A 17,840-nucleotide genomic window follows, 5' to 3' on the forward strand; every position below is an offset into this window, starting at 1 on the left:
TTAGTCTGTGTTTTTTTCCAGTTTGTGTGTGTGTGTGTACTCACCTAGTTGTACTCACCTAGTTGTGCTTGCGGGGGTTGAGATCTGGCTCTTTGGTCCCGCCTCTCAACCGTCAATCAACAGGTGTACAGGTTCCTGTGTGTGTGTGTGTGTGTGTACAAAGAAATTCATCTTGTCATTGTAGGCACTGATTCCCTCACCTACAAAAATTTTTGAATTCAGTTATTTGTTCAAATTTCTACCTTTAATGACTATGGTGATAATATAGGTAAAGCGACTAGGCAGGAAAAAACTGTAGTTCATTCTCTCTTTATTTAAAAATAATAAAATATAAACATTTATCTCTCCTGTTGTGTTTGGTGAAGGAAGTGCACACTAAGGGCTTCAGGGCAGGACAAACCGGAGGTCACTGGGTGATTACTTCGGTGTGCTTTGGAGGATGTTGGACGGTTACTTCCCGTACCCTCCTCCATGACCACCACCATAGCCGCCATGGCCACCGCCACCGTATCCACCGCCGCCATGGCCACCGCCACCGTATCCACCGCCGCCGTAGCCACCACCGCCATGGCCGCCGCCTCCGTAGCCGCCGCCGCCACCGTATCCACCGCCGCCGTGGCCGCCGCCGCCACCATATCCACCACCTTTAGGGCCTGCGAGGTTGAAGTTGTAGTTTGATGTTCCACCAACACCTCCGTAGCCTCCACCTCCGTGTCCTCCGCCTCCGTAGCCACCACCTCCGTGTCCTCCGCCTCCGTAGCCTCCACCACCGTAGCCTCCGCCCCCATATCCTCCTCCGTGTCCACCACCACCTCCGTGTCCACCAGATTGAGCCACGGAGGCCAGAAGAGCCACGCCCAGAAGAGACAAAATCACCTTCTGAAAAATGTATCGTAGACATTAACAAGACAAAAGTCGCTACAGCGAAGAGAAAACTGTAACAATTTAATATTAATAATTTCACAGATCAGTGACGTGTGACTGATATTTACAAACAAATTTATTGTTACAACAAAATCCGGACAAAACACACACACACACACTACAAATGACAAGGAAGTGTGTGAGGAATTGAATAAGAAATTCCAGGAGGTCTTCACCTTAGAGCAAGGAGAAATTCCAGAGGTAAGTGAGGGAATAGCTAACCAGGAACCACTGGAAGAGTTTGAGATTACCAGTGGGGAAGTAAGGAAGTGTTTACTAGAGTTGGACGTGACGAAGGCTATAGGCCCAGATGGAATCTCCCCTTGGGTTCTAAAGGAAGGAGCAAGAGAACTGAGCCTACCACTCTCCATAGTGTATAACAAATCACTGGCAATAGGGGAACTGCCAGATATTTGGAAAGCAGCTAACGTAGTCCCGATATACAAGAAAGGGGATAGACAGGAGGCACTGAACTACAGGCCAGTGTCCCTAACCTGCATACCATGCAAGCTGATGGAGAAGATTGTGCGAAAAAAACTAGTGGAGCATCTGGAGCGAAGGAACTTTGTAACACAGCATCAACATGGGTTCAGGGATGGCAGGTCCTGCCTCACAGGGTTACTTGAATTCTACGACCAGGCAACAAAAATAAGGCAAGAAAGAGAAGGGTGGGCAGACTGCATATTTTTGGATTGTCAGAAAGCCTTTGATACAGTGCCACACAAGAGGCTAGTGCGAAAGTTGGAGATGCAGGCTGGAGTGAGAGGGAAGGTACTCCGGTGGATAGAGGAGTACCTAAGCAACAGGAGACAACGAGTCTGTGTGAGGGGTGAGGTCTCAGATTGGCGAGACGTCACAAGTGGAGTCCCGCAGGGGTCAGTCCTTGGACCTATACTGTTTCTGGTATATGTAAATGATCTCCCAGAGGGTATAGATTCGTTCCTCTCAATGTTTGCCGACGATGCAAAAATTATGAGGAGGATTGAAACAGAGGATGATAGTAGGAGGCTACAAGATGATCTGGATAGACTGAGTGAATGGTCCAACAAATGGCTGTTGAAGTTCAACCCGAGTAAATGCAAAGTAATGAAACTAGGCAGTTGAAACAGGAGGCCAGGCACAGGATACAGAATAGGAGATGAAGTACTTAATGAAACAAACAGAGAGAAAGATCTAGGAGTTGATATCACACCAAACCTGTCTCCTGAAGCCCACATAAAGAGAATAACGTCTGCGGCATATGCGAGGCTGGCTAACATCAGAACGGCGTTCAGGAACCTGTGTAAGGAATCATTCAGAATCTTGTACACCACATATGTAAGACCAATCATCGAGTATGCGGCCCCAGCATGGAGCCCGTACCTTGTCAAGCACAAGACGAAGCTGGAAAAAGTCCAAAGGTATGCTACTAGACTAGTCCCAGAACTAAGAGGCATGAGTTATGAGGAAAGGCTGCGGGAAATGCACCTTACGACACTGGAAGACAGAAGAGTAAGGGGGGACATGATCACAACCTACAAAATCCTCAGGGGAATCGACCGGGTAAACAAGGATGAACTATTCAACACTGGTGGGACGCGAACAAGGGGACACAGGTGGAAGCTGAGTACCCAAATGAGCCACAGAGACGTTAGAAAGAACTTTTTCAGTGTCAGAGTAGTTAGTAAATGGAATGCATTAGGAAGTGATGTGGTGGAGGCTGACTCCATACACAGCTTCAAATGTAGATATGATAGAGCCCAATAGGCTCAGGAATCTGTACACCAGTTGATTGACGGTTGAGAGGCGGGACCAAAGAGCCAGAGCTCAACCCCCGCAAGCACAATTAGGTGAGTACACACACACACACACCTGACACCATTCACCAGAGACAACATGCACCACACACCTGACAATTGAGGCCGCACGTTAGAGACAGTATTAATTTTTTAACCAATTTGCAAATCTTAGAGATAAAACAGATATAAATGATGTAAGTTTTAATAATGCTTTGAACCGAGCACAAATGTTAACAGGACAATATTAAAACACTCTTTTGACCATGTCGTAGCTCAGTCGATTAAGGCAGCGTCTAGGATGCACTTGGACGCAGGTTCGAATCCTCGTCACGGCCCTTGTGGATTTGTTCAGGACAATATTAACATTCAACTATATGTCCAGTTATTTCTGGGAAACTCCTGGAAGGTTACCTGAGATGATGTTGAGACATTTGGCTTGCAGAACTATGAGCCATCGGCTGGCACAGCATCCCTCATGTGTTATTACAGCCAAACAAAGAAAATCTTCAATTGCTATTACACTATTTAGAAGGAAAATAGATATATTACCTTTGTGAGAGTGAATACAGGAGAAGCAGTTGGTTAAACACTCTGCCTGTGTGTTAGTGTATTTACAATGGAAAGTAAAACCATTGTTTTAGTTTCTTATATTTATACTTGAAGCTAAGTATGGAATGTCCTCCCTTTCCTCGTGTTCCAAAAGGCTGCGCCTGCTCAGTGCTCCTCTCACTGACACAACATTCGTTTTATCCCTATGGTTTATCCGACCTCTGTCTGTGTTCTCTCATTTCCTTTCTTCTCTCGACAAACAGTCTGCCCTTGTGTATTTTGACCGATATCCCCGAGGATCTTTCATATCGTGATCATATCTCCTGTAGCTCCTTTGGAACCTGCCATGAGCAAACTTTTTGATATTTAAAATATTATCTATGTATCTTAGGATAATAGTTTCTGGACTTAATGAAACTTACCTAATCGTATCTGTAAACTTGAACTTCAGCTCTTGGACTCAAAGCCTTAAAGGTATTAGTCACAATACAATGATTCCCGACCTATAAGTTTCGTATTATAATAATTTACATAACCATAGAGCAGGCTTCAACTACCGCCATGAGTAGTTCATTAAATTTTTGTACTGCTCTGTTTGTGGAGTATTTTCTAAAATCTGTAGGGAACTTCTGTCACAATTTTACATCAATGCCGCCACGTTCCGTTCTGTACATATTATTCATGCCGTTTCTGTTCTGTTAGTTCCCCTAAGAATGTATTGCCCTAGTTCTTACAATATCCTTACTATAAATTTCCGTGAGTGTGTGTACTCACCTATTTGTGCTTGCGTGGGTTGAGCTTTGGCTCTTTGGTCCCGCCTCTCAACTGCCAATGTGTGTACTCACCTAGTTGTACTCACCTAGTTGTGTGTGTGTGTGTGTGTGTGTGTGTGTGTGTGTGTGTGTGTGTGTGTGTGTGTGTGTGTGTGTGTGTGTGTGTGTGTGTGTGTGTGTGTGTGTGGGTGTGTTTAGTTTGCTCAGCCTGTTTGCATTGCTTTATAAAGCAAGTTTTTAAATCTATGAATAGGTTTTCTGATTTCATGTACACTCTCACACTGTGGTTCTTTCTCACATCCCAGCAATAAATCTGAGGTTCCAGCTATCATTTAAGTTCTCTTCTTCCTCCAGAATCTCATGTATTTCCTTTCTCTCTCAAATCCTCTTAAGAATTTGATGTAGCAATAGTCTCCAGTCCGACTATGTGTGTGATGAAGCCTGTTGTTTATACGGGAATGTGAAGCTCACCAAACCAACCACAGGCCGTCACGGGGACGTCCAGAGAGGAACATTACCATTGTGTGGATGTGTCGGGCGGCGGCTGGCGACGGACTGTAGCATCGAGAGTGGCTTCCTCGCCTTATATACGCTCTTCTCGCTTCACCAACATAATACAATCAATTCCAGTCAGCCAATTTGTGATGAAACTAACTTGTGAGCATTCGCACAATTTCATAAATAAATGATATTTAGCCATCTGAAACACGGAATATTGTATAGGTGATTTATTTTATGAAATTAATGTTGTTTAATCTTTCATACGTTCGTGAATGGAAATTGAAGCAACAAATTATATCACTATCGTGTTAATCAACACATGTTTAGTCGTATGAACAATAGTAATATACAATAAAGTGGATGAAAATATTGGCAGGAAAAAGACGTTAACATGTTTGGTGGATTTTTTTTAACTTATAATAAGGGTTCGCGAACCATAATCATAAAGGGAACTGATGAAAACCAATTGAATCGAGAATTCAGCTCTTGGATTACCTGTGTGTGTGTACTCACCTAGTTGTGCTTGCGGGGGTTGAGCTTTGGCTTTTTGGTCCCGCCTCTCAACCGTCAATCAACTGATGTACAGGTTCCTGAGCCTACTGGGATCTATCATATCAGCATTTGAAACTGTGTATGGAGTCAGCCTTCACCACATCACTTCCTAGTGCATTCCATTTATTAAGCTACTCTGACACTGAAAAAGTTCTTTCTAATGTCTCTGTGGCTCATTTGGGTACTCAGCTTCCACCTGTGTCCCCTTGTTCGTGTACCACTGTTACGAACCCAAGTCCATCGTCGGAGCACAGAGCAGCGACGTCAACGCCATCTGTGAATCCGCTCCCGAAACCCCCCACAACATGGACGACGCCATCTAGTGGTGACAGGAATATACCGGCAAGAGGCGCTAGATTCCTGTCCCAGTTAGCTCGTGAGGTAGCTGATGCAGACCTCTAGTGAGGTGGTGCTTAGAAAAGCAGCGCCATCTATCATAAGCGGAGATGGATGTATGTGTCTAAGTCAGTAAGTGTTGTTTCCTAGTGTCCCAGTGTACTGATGGCGTGTCTGTATTCACAGATTCGACGTAGGGCTGCTGTGATACAAGGACAGGCAGTCTACCCAGGGCAGCCAAGGTCTCTACACCATTCTGCTTTACGAAAGCAGTGAGCCTCCGCCGGAAGAGGACTGTGAAGTGTTTTACAGTCTGCCTGTGGAGTGGCTGTTACGGGATTCGCCGTACCCGGGGCTGGCTAGTAGAACAGACGTCTGACTAAGGTGCTGAAGAGGAGAGTAACCAGCGAGTTGCACGAAGCTCCTGCCTAGGGCTCGCTACCTAGTACTTGCACGTGAAGTGGCCCAGCAGCGCGAGGCTGATTGGTATCTGCCAGCACCAGGCCGGACTGTGATTGTGGGCCTTCACGTGGAAGCACTTAAAGAAACTAGTTTGGCTGGCCCGTGGCCAGGGTAGACTCATTGTAGTTTCCCGGTACCTGCTGAGGACAGTACTACGGATGAGGAAACACGATAGCTTATAAGACTGCATCGCCAGCATCGAAGAGCGCTTAGTGTTCTATAAGACACTTTTGTACATATTAGGTATACTAATACTTTTGTTAGGATTATTTATGAGGTGATAGAAAAAGTTATCATGTATAAATATATCGACATTTTATGAAGTGTAGTATTAAATACAACCCCCCTTTTGTTTTACTTGCATTATCGAGCTCACTCCTTGAAAGCCACTACTAACTTGGGAGCCGGATACCAGAACTTTAGTACCATCAGAAAAGAACCCGGTTGCGACCCATTGTGGCCGTAACAACCACCTGTGTTAAATAATCCATCGTTGTCTACACTGTCAATTCCCCTAAGAATTTTGTATGTGGTGATCATGTCTTCCCGAGCTCCTGTCTTCCAGCGACGTGAGGTGCAGTTCATGCAGCCTGTCCTCATAACTCATGCCTCTTAGTTCTGGGACTAGCCTAGTGGCATACCTCTGAACTTTTTCCAGCTTTGCCTTGTGCTTGACTAGGTACGGGCTCCATGCTGGGGCTGCATACTCCAGGATAGGCCTTACATACGTGGTATACAAGGTTCTGAAGGATTCCTCATACAGGTTTTTGAAAGCGGTTCTAATGTTATCCAGCCTCGCATAGGCCGCTGATGTTATTCTTTTGATATGGGCTTCAGGAGACAGGTTTGGCGTGATATCAACTCCTAGATCTTTCTCTTTGTCCGTTTTGTGAAGGACTTCATCTTCCATTCGGTATCGAGTGACTGGCCTCCTAGTTCCTCCTCCCAGTTTCATTACCTTATATATACTTGAGGTTGAACTTTAGTATCAATTTGTTGGACCATTCCTTCAGTTTGTTTAGGTCATCATGTAGTCTCATACTATCTTCCTCTGTCATGATGCTCCTCATAATTTTTGTATCATCAGCAAACATTGAGAGGAACAAGTCAATTCCTTCTGGGACATCATTTACGTATATCCGAAACATTATAGGTCAAAGGACTGATCCCTGTGGGACTCCAGTGGTAATTCCCCACCACTCCGAGACCTCACCCTTCAGAGTGACTCGCTGTTTCCTGTTGCTTAGGTATTTCCTTATCCAGTAGAATACCTTCCCTTTTACTCCTGCCTGCATCTCCAGTTTGTGCACTAGTCTCTTATGCGGTACTGTGTCAAAGGCTTGCTGGCAGTCTAGAGATTATGCAGTCTGACCAGCACTCTCTCTTTTGCCTAATTTTTGTTGAGTGTGTGTGTGTGTGTGTGTGTGTGTGTGTGTGTGTGTGTGTGAACTCACCTAGTTGTACTCGCCTAGTTGTGTCTGCAGGATCGAGCATTGACTCTTGGATCCCGCCTTTCGAGCATCAGGTGTTTACAGCAATGACTCCTGTCCCATTTCCCTATCATACTTGGTTTTAAAATTATGAATAGTATTTGCTTCCACAACCTGTTCCTGAAGTGCATTCCATTTTCCCACTACTCTCACGCTAAAAAGAAAACTTAATAACATCTCTGTGACTCATCTGAGTTTCCAGCTTCCATCCATGTCCCCTAGTTCTGTTACTATTCCGTGTGAACATTTCGTCTATGTCCACTCTATCAATCCCTCTGAGTACTTTATACGTTCCTATCATGTCCCCCTCTCCCTTCTTCTTTCTAGTGTCGTAAGGCAAAGTTCCCTCAGGCGCTCCTCATACCCCCCATCCCTCGTAGCTCTGGCACGAGTCACGTTGCAAACCTCTGAACCTCTGTGTGTGTTTCTGTGTGTGTGGGGGGGGGGGGGATGAAATTCATATTGTCATTGTAGGCACTGATTGCCTCACCTACAAAAATTTTTGAATTCAGTTATTTGTAAAAATTTCTACCTTCTATGACTGGTGATAATATAGGTAAAGCGACTAGGCAGGAAAAAACTGTAGTTCATTCTCTCTTTATTTAGAAATAATTAAATATAAACATTTATCTCTCTTGTTGTGTTTGGTGAAGGAAGTGCACACTAAGGGCTTCAGGGCAGGACAAACCGGAAGTCACTGAGTGATTCCTTCCGGGTCCTTTGGAGGATGTTGGTCGGTTACTTTCCGTACCCTCCTCCATGACCACCACCATAGCCGCCGCCGCCACCACCACCACCATAGCCACCTCCGCCATGGCCACCGCCGCCGAAGCCACCACCGCCGAAGCCACCACCGCCATGGCCGCCGCCTCCGTAGCCGCCGCCGCCACCGTATCCACCGCCGCCACCATATCCACCGCCGCCGCCACCATATCCACCACCTTTAGGGCCTGCGAGGTTGAAGTTGTTGTTTGATGTTCCACCAACACCTCCGTAGCCTCCACCTCCGTGTCCTCCGCCTCCGTACCCAACACCTCCGTGTCCTCCGCCTCCAAAGCCTCCACCGTGTCCTCCACCACCGTAGCCTCCGCCCCCATATCCTCCTCCGTGTCCACCACCACCTCCGTGTCCACCAGATTGAGCCACGGAGGCCAGAAGAGCCACGCCCAGAAGAGACAAAATCACCTTCTGAAAAAGTATCATAGACGTTAACAACAAAATAGTCGCTTCAGCGAAGAGAAAACTGTAACAATTTATTAATAATAATTACACAGATCAGTGACGTGTGACTGATGTTTACAGACAAATTTATTGGTACAACAAAATCCGGACAAAACACACACACACACACACACACACACACACACACACACACACACACACACACACACACACACACACACCTGACACCATTCACCAGAGACAACATGCACCACACACCTGACAATTGAGGCCGCACGTTAGAGACAGTATTAATTTTTTAACCAATTTGCAAATCTTAGAGATAAAACAGATATAAATGATGTAAGTTTTAATAATGCTTTGAACCGAGCACAAATGTTAACAGGACAATATTAAAACACTCTTTTGACCATGTCGTAGCTCAGTCGATTAAGGCAGCGTCTAGGATGCACTTGGACGCAGGTTCGAATCCTCGTCACGGCCCTTGTGGATTTGTTCAGGTCAATATTAACATTCAACTATATGTCCAGTTATTTCTGGGAAACTCCTGGAAGGTTACCTGAGATGATGTTGAGACATTTGGCTTGCAGAACTATGAGCCATCGGTTGGCACAGCATCCCTCATGTGTTATTACAGCCAAACAAAGAAAATCTTCAATTGCTATTACACTATTTAGAAGGAAAATAGATATATTACCTTTGTGAGAGTGAATACAGGAGAAGCAGTTGGTTAAACACTCTGCCTGTGCGTTAGTGTATTTACAATGGAAAGTAAAACCATTGTTTTACTCTCTTATATTTATACTTGAAGCTAAGTATGGAATGTCCTCCCTTTCCTCGTGTTCCAAAAGGCTGCGCCTGCTCAGTGCTCCTCTCACTGACACAATATTCGTTTTATCCTTATGGTTTATCCGACCTCTGTCTGTGTTCTCTCATTTCCTTTCTTCTCGCGACAAACAGTCGCGAGAAGAAGTCTTCACAGTCTTCTCCCGTGTGTATGTTGACCGATATCCCCGAGGATCTTTCATAGCGAAATCATACCTCCTGTAGCTACTTTGGAACCTGCTATGAGCAAACTTATTGATATATACAATATTATCTATGTATCTAAGGAAATTTTTTTCTGGACTTAATGAAACTTACCTAATCGTAACTGTAAATTTGAACTTCATCTCTTGAACTCACTGCCTTAAAGCCGTTAGCCTTAATACAATGACTCCCGACCTATATGTTTCGTATTATAATAATTTGCATAACCAAGGAGAAGGCTTCAACTAACGCCATGGGTAGTTCATATTATTTTTCTTCTACTCTGTTTGTGGAGTATTTTCTAAGATCTGTAGGGTACTTCGGTCACTATTTTACATCAATGCCACCACGTTCTGTTAATATTATTCATCGTAAAGTTTTCTGCCGTTTCTGTCCTGTTAGTTCCACTAAGAATGTATTGCCATAGTTCTGACACAAGCATTGGTATAAATTTCGGTGTGTATGTTTGAACTCAATTACTTATCATTACAGTATCGAGTAATATATCTCTAGCCCCACCTGTTCATCAATGAGCCAGAAAATGCAATTGCTGTTATTATATAAGTTTTTCGTAGTGTTTTATGTTTAAGTCCTTAAAGAATGAAGGTGTTTGTTTGTGTTCCTATGTGTGTGTGTGTACTCATATATTTGTACTCACCTATTTGTGCTTGCGTGGGTTGAGCTTTGTTTCTTTGGTCTCGCCTCTCAACTGTCAACTAATGGGTGCTTCCTAAGCCTACTAGGCTCTATCATACCTACATTTGAAACTGTGTATGGAGTCAGCCTCCACAACATCACTTCCTAATGCATTCCACTTCTTAAATACTCTGACACTGTAAAAATTCTTTCTAATGTCTCTGTGGCTCATTTGGGTAGTCAGTTTCCACCTGTGTCCCCTTGTTCGTGTTCCACCGATGCTGAAGAGTTTGTCTTTGTGCACACTGACAATTCCTCTGAGAATTTTGTAGGTAGTTATCATGACGCCCCCTTACTCTTCTATGTTCCAGGGACGTGAGGTTCAGCTCCTTCAGCCTTTCCTCGTAGCTCCTACCTCTTAGTTCAGGGACAAGTCTGGGGGCATACCGCTGAATCTTCTCTAACTTTGTCTTGTGTTTAACTAGATATAGACTCCTGGCTGGAGCTGCATATTCCAGGATTGGTCTGACATAAGTGGTATCCAGGGTCCTGAACGATTGCTTACATAAATTTATAAAGGTAGTACATATGTTGACTTATGTTATACCTAACATATGCCGCTGATGATATCCTTTTGATGTGGGCCTCTGGGGACAGGTTCGGTGTGATATCAACCCCCAGATCTTTCTCTCTATTTGATTTCACCTCCCAGATGGTACCTTGTGTTCAGCCTTTTGCTTCCTTCGCCTAATTTCATTACTTTACACTTTCCTGAGTTGAACTTTAGTAGACATTTTCTAATCCATTCCTCCAGTTTGTCCAGGTCATTCAGTAGTCTCGGTCTATCTTCATCTGTCTTGATTCTTCTCATAATTTTTGAATCATTAGCAAATATTGAGAGGAATGAGTCTATACCCTCTGGAAGATCATCTACATATATTAGAAACAGGATGGGTCCAAGTTCAGAGCCTTGTGGGACTCTGCTGGTGACATCTCGCCACTCTGATGTCTCCCCTCCCAGTTACTCGCTGTTTCCTGTTGTTTAGATACTCCCTTATCCACTGGGGGCATCTTACCTTTTACTCCTGCCTGTTGTTCCAACTTTTGTATCAGCCTTTTATGGGGTACTGTGTCAAAGGCTTTCTGAGAGTCCATGAAAATGCATTCTGCCCACACTTCTCTTTCTTGCCAAATTTTTGTTGCTCGGTTACTGAATTCTATTAAACCTGTGATGCACGATTTACCATCTCTGAACCCATGTTGGTGGTGTGTCACAAAACTATTTCCCTCCAGATGCTCTACGAGCCTTTTCCTCACGATCTTCTCCATCACCTTGCATGGTATACAAGTTAGGGAAACTGGCCTATAGTTCAGTGCCTCTTGCCTGTCACCCTTTTTTGTATATTGGGACTACATTAGCTGTCTAAGCAAACGTAAGTGAAACTGAACGCTGTAAGCATGTAAGTGAGCACTGTCCACTCACCCGCGAGGCCTTTCGTGTGTGTGTGTGTGTGTGTGTGTGTGTGTGTGTGTGTGTGTGTGTGTGTGTGTGTGTGTGTGTGTGTGTGTGTGTGTGTGTGTGTGTATATTCACCAAGTTGTGCTTGCGGAGGTTGAGCTCTGCTTATTCAGCCCGCCTCTCAACTGTCAATCAATCAACTGTAATTAACTACTAATTTCCCCCTCCCCCCTCCCTCACCATTTTTTTTTTTTGTATGTGTGTGTGTTTAGTTTGCTTAGCCTGTTTGTATTGCTTTATAAAGCAAGTTCTAAAATTTATGAATAGGTATTCTCATTCCATTTACACTCTCACACTAATGTTCTTCCAGGCATCCCAGCGACTCATCTGAGGTTCCAGCTATCATTTAAGTTCTCTTCTTCCTCCAGAACCTCTTGTAACTCCTTTCTCTCTCGAATCCTCTTCAGAATTTGATGTAGCAATAGTCTCCAGTCCGACTATGTGTGTGATGAAGCCTGTTGTTTATACGGGAATGTGACGCTCACCAAACCAACCACAGGCCGTCACGGGGACGTCCAGAGAGGAACATTACCATTGTGTGGATGTGTCGGGCGGCGGCTGGCGACGGACTGTAGCGTCGAGAGTGGCTTCCTCGCCTTATATACGCTCTTCTCGCTTCACCAACACAATACAATCAATTCCAGTCAGCCAATTTGTGATGAAACTAACTTGTGAGCATTTGCACAATTTCATAAATAAATGATATTTAGCCATCTGAAACACGGAATATTGTATAGGTGATTTATTTTATGAAATTAATGTTGTTTAATCTTTCATACGTTCGTGAATGGAAATTGAAGCAACAAATTACATCACTATCGTGTTAATCAACATATGTTTAGTTGTATGAACAATAGTAATATAAAATAAAGTGGATGGAAATATTGGCAAGAAAAATACGTTAACATGTTTGGTGGATTTTTTTATTTATAATAAGGGTTCGCGAACCATAATCATAAAGGGAACTGATGAAAACCAATTGAATCGAGAATTAAGCTCTTGGATTACCTCTGTGTGTGTACTCACCTAGTTGTGCTTGCGGGGGTTGAGCTTTGGCTTTTTGGTCCCGCCTCTCAACCGTCAATCAACGGATGTACAGGTTCCTGAGCCTACTGGGATCTATCATATCAGCATTTGAAACTGTGTATATAGTCAGCCTTCACCACATCACTTCCTAGTGCATTCCATTTATTAACTACTCTGACACTGAAAAAATTCTTTCTAACGTCTCTGTGGCTCATCTGGGTTCTAAGTTTCCACCAGTGTCCCCTTGTTCCACCCGTGCTGAAGAGATTGTCTTTCTCCACCCTGTCAATTCCCCTGAGAATTTTGTAGGTGGTTATCATGTCTCCCCTTACACTTCTGTTTTCCAGGGATGTGAGGTTCAGCTCCTTTAGCCTTTCCTCGCTGCTCATTCCTCCCAGTTCCGGGACGAGCCTGGTGGCATACCGCTGAATCTTCTCTAGCTTTGTCTTGTGTTTAACTAGGTATGGACTCCAGGCTGGAGCTGCATACTCCAGGATTGGTCTTACATAAGTGGTATACAGGGTTCTGAAAGATTGCCTACACAAGTTTCTAAAGGCAGTTCTTATGTTGGCCAGTCTTGCATATGCCGCTGATGATATTCCTTTGATGTGGGCCTCTGGGGACAGGTTCGGTGTGATATCAACCCCCAAACCTTTCTCTCTATTTGACTCTTGCAGGATTTCACCTCCCAGATGATACCTTGTGTTCAGCCTCATGCTCCCTTCGCCTAATTTCATCACCTTACGCTTTCCTGAGTTGAACTTTAGCAGCCATTTTCTAGACCATTCCTCCAGTTTATCCAGGTCATCCTGTAGTCTCTGTCTATCTTCATCCGTCTTGATTCTTTTCATAATTTTTGCATCATCAGCAAACATTGAGAGGAATGAGTCTATACCCTCCGGAAGATCGTTTACATATATTAGAAACAGGATGGGTCCAATTACTGAGCCCTGTGCGACTCCGCTGGTGACATCGCGCCAATCTGATGTCTTCCCCCTCACCGTTACTCGCTGTTTCCTGTTGCTCAAGTACTCCCTTATCCACTGGAGCACCTTCCTTTTTACTCCTGCCTGTTGCTCCAACTTTTTTAACAGCCTTTTATGGGGTACTGTGTCAAAGGCTTTTTGACAGTCCAGGAAAATGCAGCCGGCCCACCCTTCTCTTTCCTGCCTAATTTTTGTTGCCTGGTCATAAAATTCTATTAAACCTGTGAGGCACGATTTACCATCCCTGAACCCATGTTAGTGGTGCGTTACAAAGTTATTTCCCTCCAGATGCTCAACGAGCCTTTTCCTCACGATCTTCTCCATCACCTTGCATGGTATACAAGTTAAGGAAACTGGCCTGTAGTTCAGTGCCTCTTGCCTGTCACCCTTCTTGTATATTGGGACCACGTTAGCTGTCTTCCAACTTTCTGGTAAGTCTCCTGTTTCCAGTGACCTGTTATACACCACAGAGAGTGGCACACTTAGTGCTTCTGCACTTTCCTTTAGTATCAATGGTGAGATTCTGTCAGGCCCAACAGCCTTTGTCACATCCAGCTCTAGCAGACACCTTTTGACCTCATCACTGGTGAGGTCAAATTCCTCCAAGGTTGCTTGGTTTGCCGCCTCCTCATTTAGTGCAGGGGCTTCTCCTTGTTCTATTGTGAAGACCTCCTGGAATCTCTTGTTGAGTTCTTCACACTTCCTTGTCATTCTCTGTGTATCTGTGCTTACCTTTTCGCAGTTTCATCACTTGTTCCTTCACTGCTGTTTTCCTCCTGATGTGGCTGTGGAGCAGTTTTGGTTGGGTCTTGGCTGTACTCGCGATGTCATTTTCAAACTGTCTCTCTGCTTCCCTCCTCACTCTGAGGTACTCATTTCTGGCCCTCTGGTATCTCTCCCTGCTCTCTGGTGTTCTGTTATTTCTGTAGTTTCTCCATGTTCTTTTACTCAGTTGTTTCGCTACCTTACATTCCTGGTTGAACCATGGGTTTTTCTGTTGTTTTTCGTTTTTCTCCTTTTGGACGGGGATAAACCTGTCTACAGCTTCCTGGCACTTCTGGGTGACAAAATCCATCATGTGTGTGTGTGTGTGTGTGTTTGTGTGTGTGTGTGTACTCACCTATTTGTACTCACCTATTTGTGTGTGTGTGTGTGTGTGTGTGTGTGTGTGTGTGTGTGTGTGTGTGTGTGTGTGTGTGTGTGTGTGTGTGTGTGTGTGTGTGTGTACTCACCTAGTTGTACTCACCTAGTTGTGTCTGCAGGATCGATCATTGACTCTTGGATCCCGCCTTTCGAGCATCGGTTGTTTACAGCAATGACTCCTGTCCCATTTCCCTATCATACCTGGTTTTAAAATTATAAATAGTATTTGCTTCCACAACCTGTTCCTGACGTGCATTCCATTTTCCCACTACTCTCACGCTAAAAGAAAACTTCCTAACATCTCTGTGACTCATCTGAGTTTCAAGCTTCCATCCATGTCCCTTCGTTCTGTTACTATTCCGTGTGAACATTTCGTCTATGTCCACTCTGTCAATCCCTCTGAGTATTTTATACGTTCCTATCATGTTCCCCCTCTCCCTTCTTCTTTCTAGTGTCGTAAGGCACAGTTCCCTCAGGCGCTCCTCATACCCCATCCCTCGTAACTCTGGAACGAAACTCATTGCAAACCTCTGAACCTTTTCCAGTTTCATTATATGCTTCTTCAGATGGGGACTCCATGATGAGGCGGCATACTCTAAGACTGGCCTCACGTAGGCAGTGTAAAGCGCCCTAAATGCCTCCTTACTTAGGTTTCTGAATAATGTTCTAACTTTTGCCAGTGTAGAGTACGCTGCTGTCGTTATCCTATTTATATGTGCCTCCGGAGATAGATTAGGTGTTACGTCCACACCCAGGTCTCTTTCGCGCGTCGTCACAGGTAGGCTGTTCCCCTTCATTGTGTACTGTCCCTTTGGTCTCCTATCTCCTAGTCCCATTTCCATAATTTTACATTTGCTCGTGTTGAATTCCAGTAGCCATTTCTCTGACCATCTCTGCAATCTATTCATGTGTGTGTGTGTACTCATCTATTTGTACTCACCTATTTGTGCTTGCGGGGGTTGAGCTTTGGCTCTTTGGTCCCGCCTCTCAACTGTCAATCAACTGGTGTACAGATTCCTGAGCCTACTGGGCTCTATCATATCTACATTTAAAACTGTGTATGGAGTCAGCCTCCACCACATCACTGCCTAATGCATTCCATCCGTTAACTTCTCTGACACTGAAAAAGTTCCTTCTAACGTCTCAGTGGCTCATTTGGGTACTCAGTTTCCACCTGTGTCCCCTTGTTCGCGTCCCACCAGTGTTGAATAGTTTATCCTTGTTTACCCGGTCGATTCCTCTGAGGATTTTGTAGGTTGTGATCATGTCTCCCATTACTCTTCTGTCTTCCAGTGTCGTAAGGTGCATTTCCCGCAGCCTTTCCTCGTAACTCATGCCTCTTAGTTCTGGGACTAGTCTAGTGGCATACCTTTGGACTTTTTCCAGCTTCGTCTTGTGCTTGACAAGGCCGCACACTCCAGGATTGGTCTTACATATGTGGTGTACAAGATTCTGAATGATTCCTTACACAGGTTCCTGAACGCTGTTCTGATGTTAGCCAGCCTCGCATATGCCGCAGACGTTATTCTTTTTATGTGGGCTTCAGGAGACAGGTGTGATATCAACTCCTAGATCTTTCTCTCTGTTCGTTTCATTAAGTACTTCATCTCCTATTCTGTATCCGGCCTCCTATTTCCACCACCTAGTTTCATTACTTTGCATTTACTCGGGTTGAACTTCAACAGCCATTTGTTGGACCATTCACTCAGTCTGTCTAGGTCATCTTGTAGCCTCCTACTATCGTCCTCAGTTTCAATCCTCCTCATAATTTTTGCATCATCAGCAAACATTGAGAGAAACGATTCTATACCCTCTGGAAGATCATTTACATATATCAGAAACAGTATAGGTCCAAGGACTGACCCATGCGCTACTCCACTCGTAACGTCTCGCCAATCTGAGACCTCACCCCTCACACTGACTCGTTGTCTCCTGTTAATTAGGTACTCCTGTATCCAACGGAGTACCTTCCCTTTCACTCCAGCCTGCATCTCCAGTTTTTTCACTAGCCTCTTGTGTGGCACAGTGTCAAAGGCTTTCTGACAATCCAAAAATATGCAGTCTGCCCACCCTTCTCTTTCTTGCCTGGTCGTAGAATTCAAGTAACCCTGTGAGGCAGGACCTGCCATCCCTGAATCCATGTTGATGCTGTGTTACAAAGTTCTTTCGCTCCAGGTGCTCCACTAGCTTTCTTCGCACAATCTTCTCCATCAACTTGCATGGTATGCAGGTTAGGGACACTGGTCTGTAATTCAGTGCCTCCTGTCTCTCCCCTTTCTTGTATATCGGGATTACGTTAGCTGCTTTCCAAATTTCTGGCAGTTCCCCTGTTGCCAGTGATTTGTTATACACCATGGAGAGAGGGAGGCACAGTTCTTCTGCTCCTTCCTTTAGTATCCAAGGGGAGATTCCATCTGGACCTATAGCCTTTGTCACATCCAATTCTAGTAAACACTTCCTTACTTCCCCGCTGGTAATCTCAAACTCTTCCAGTGGTTCCTGGTTAACTATTCCCTCTCTTATCTCTGGGATTTCTCCTTGCTCTAAGGTGAAGACCTCCTGGAATTTCTTATTCAGTTCCTCACACACTTCCTTGTCGTTTGTAGTGAATCCTTCTGCCCCTAACCTTAATTTCATAACCTGTTCCTTTACTGTTGTTTTTCTCCTGATGTGGCTATGCAGCAATTTAGGCTGAGTCTTTGCCTTGCTTGCGATGTCATTTTCGTATTGTCTTTCTGCCTCTCTTCTCATCCTAACATATTCATTCCTGGCATTCTGGTATCTTTCTCTGCTCTCCAGTGTCCTGTTATTCCTATAGTTTCTCCATGCCCTTTTACTTTGCTGCTTAGCTAGCCTACATCTCTGATTAAACCATGGGTTTCTCATCTTCATTTCACTGTTTTCCTTTTGGACTGGGACAAACTTGTTTGCTGCATCCTTGCATTTTTGCGTGAT

The 17,840-nt window shown here is 44.5% G+C and overlaps 1 protein-coding gene across 1 annotated transcript in view; it reads right to left on the reverse strand.

Moving 5' to 3' along the window:
- Window positions 1-342: 342 nt before the first annotated feature.
- Window positions 343-17,840, reverse strand: part of LOC123754143 (uncharacterized) — a 20,712-nt gene continuing 3,214 nt past the window's right edge. The window contains exons 2-5 of the mRNA XM_069310409.1: window positions 10,569-10,761; window positions 8,117-8,553; window positions 2,776-2,812; window positions 343-879 (exon numbers count right to left, since the gene is read on the reverse strand). Of these exons, the coding sequence (XP_069166510.1) occupies window positions 451-879; window positions 2,776-2,812; window positions 8,117-8,553; window positions 10,569-10,761 (1,096 nt within the window). The 3' untranslated portion in view covers window positions 343-450. The remainder of the gene's footprint in view (window positions 880-2,775; window positions 2,813-8,116; window positions 8,554-10,568; window positions 10,762-17,840) is intronic.

This window comes from Procambarus clarkii, chromosome 6 (genome assembly GCF_040958095.1).
Source record: "Procambarus clarkii isolate CNS0578487 chromosome 6, FALCON_Pclarkii_2.0, whole genome shotgun sequence".
Classification (NCBI taxonomy): Eukaryota; Metazoa; Arthropoda; class Malacostraca; order Decapoda; family Cambaridae; genus Procambarus; species Procambarus clarkii.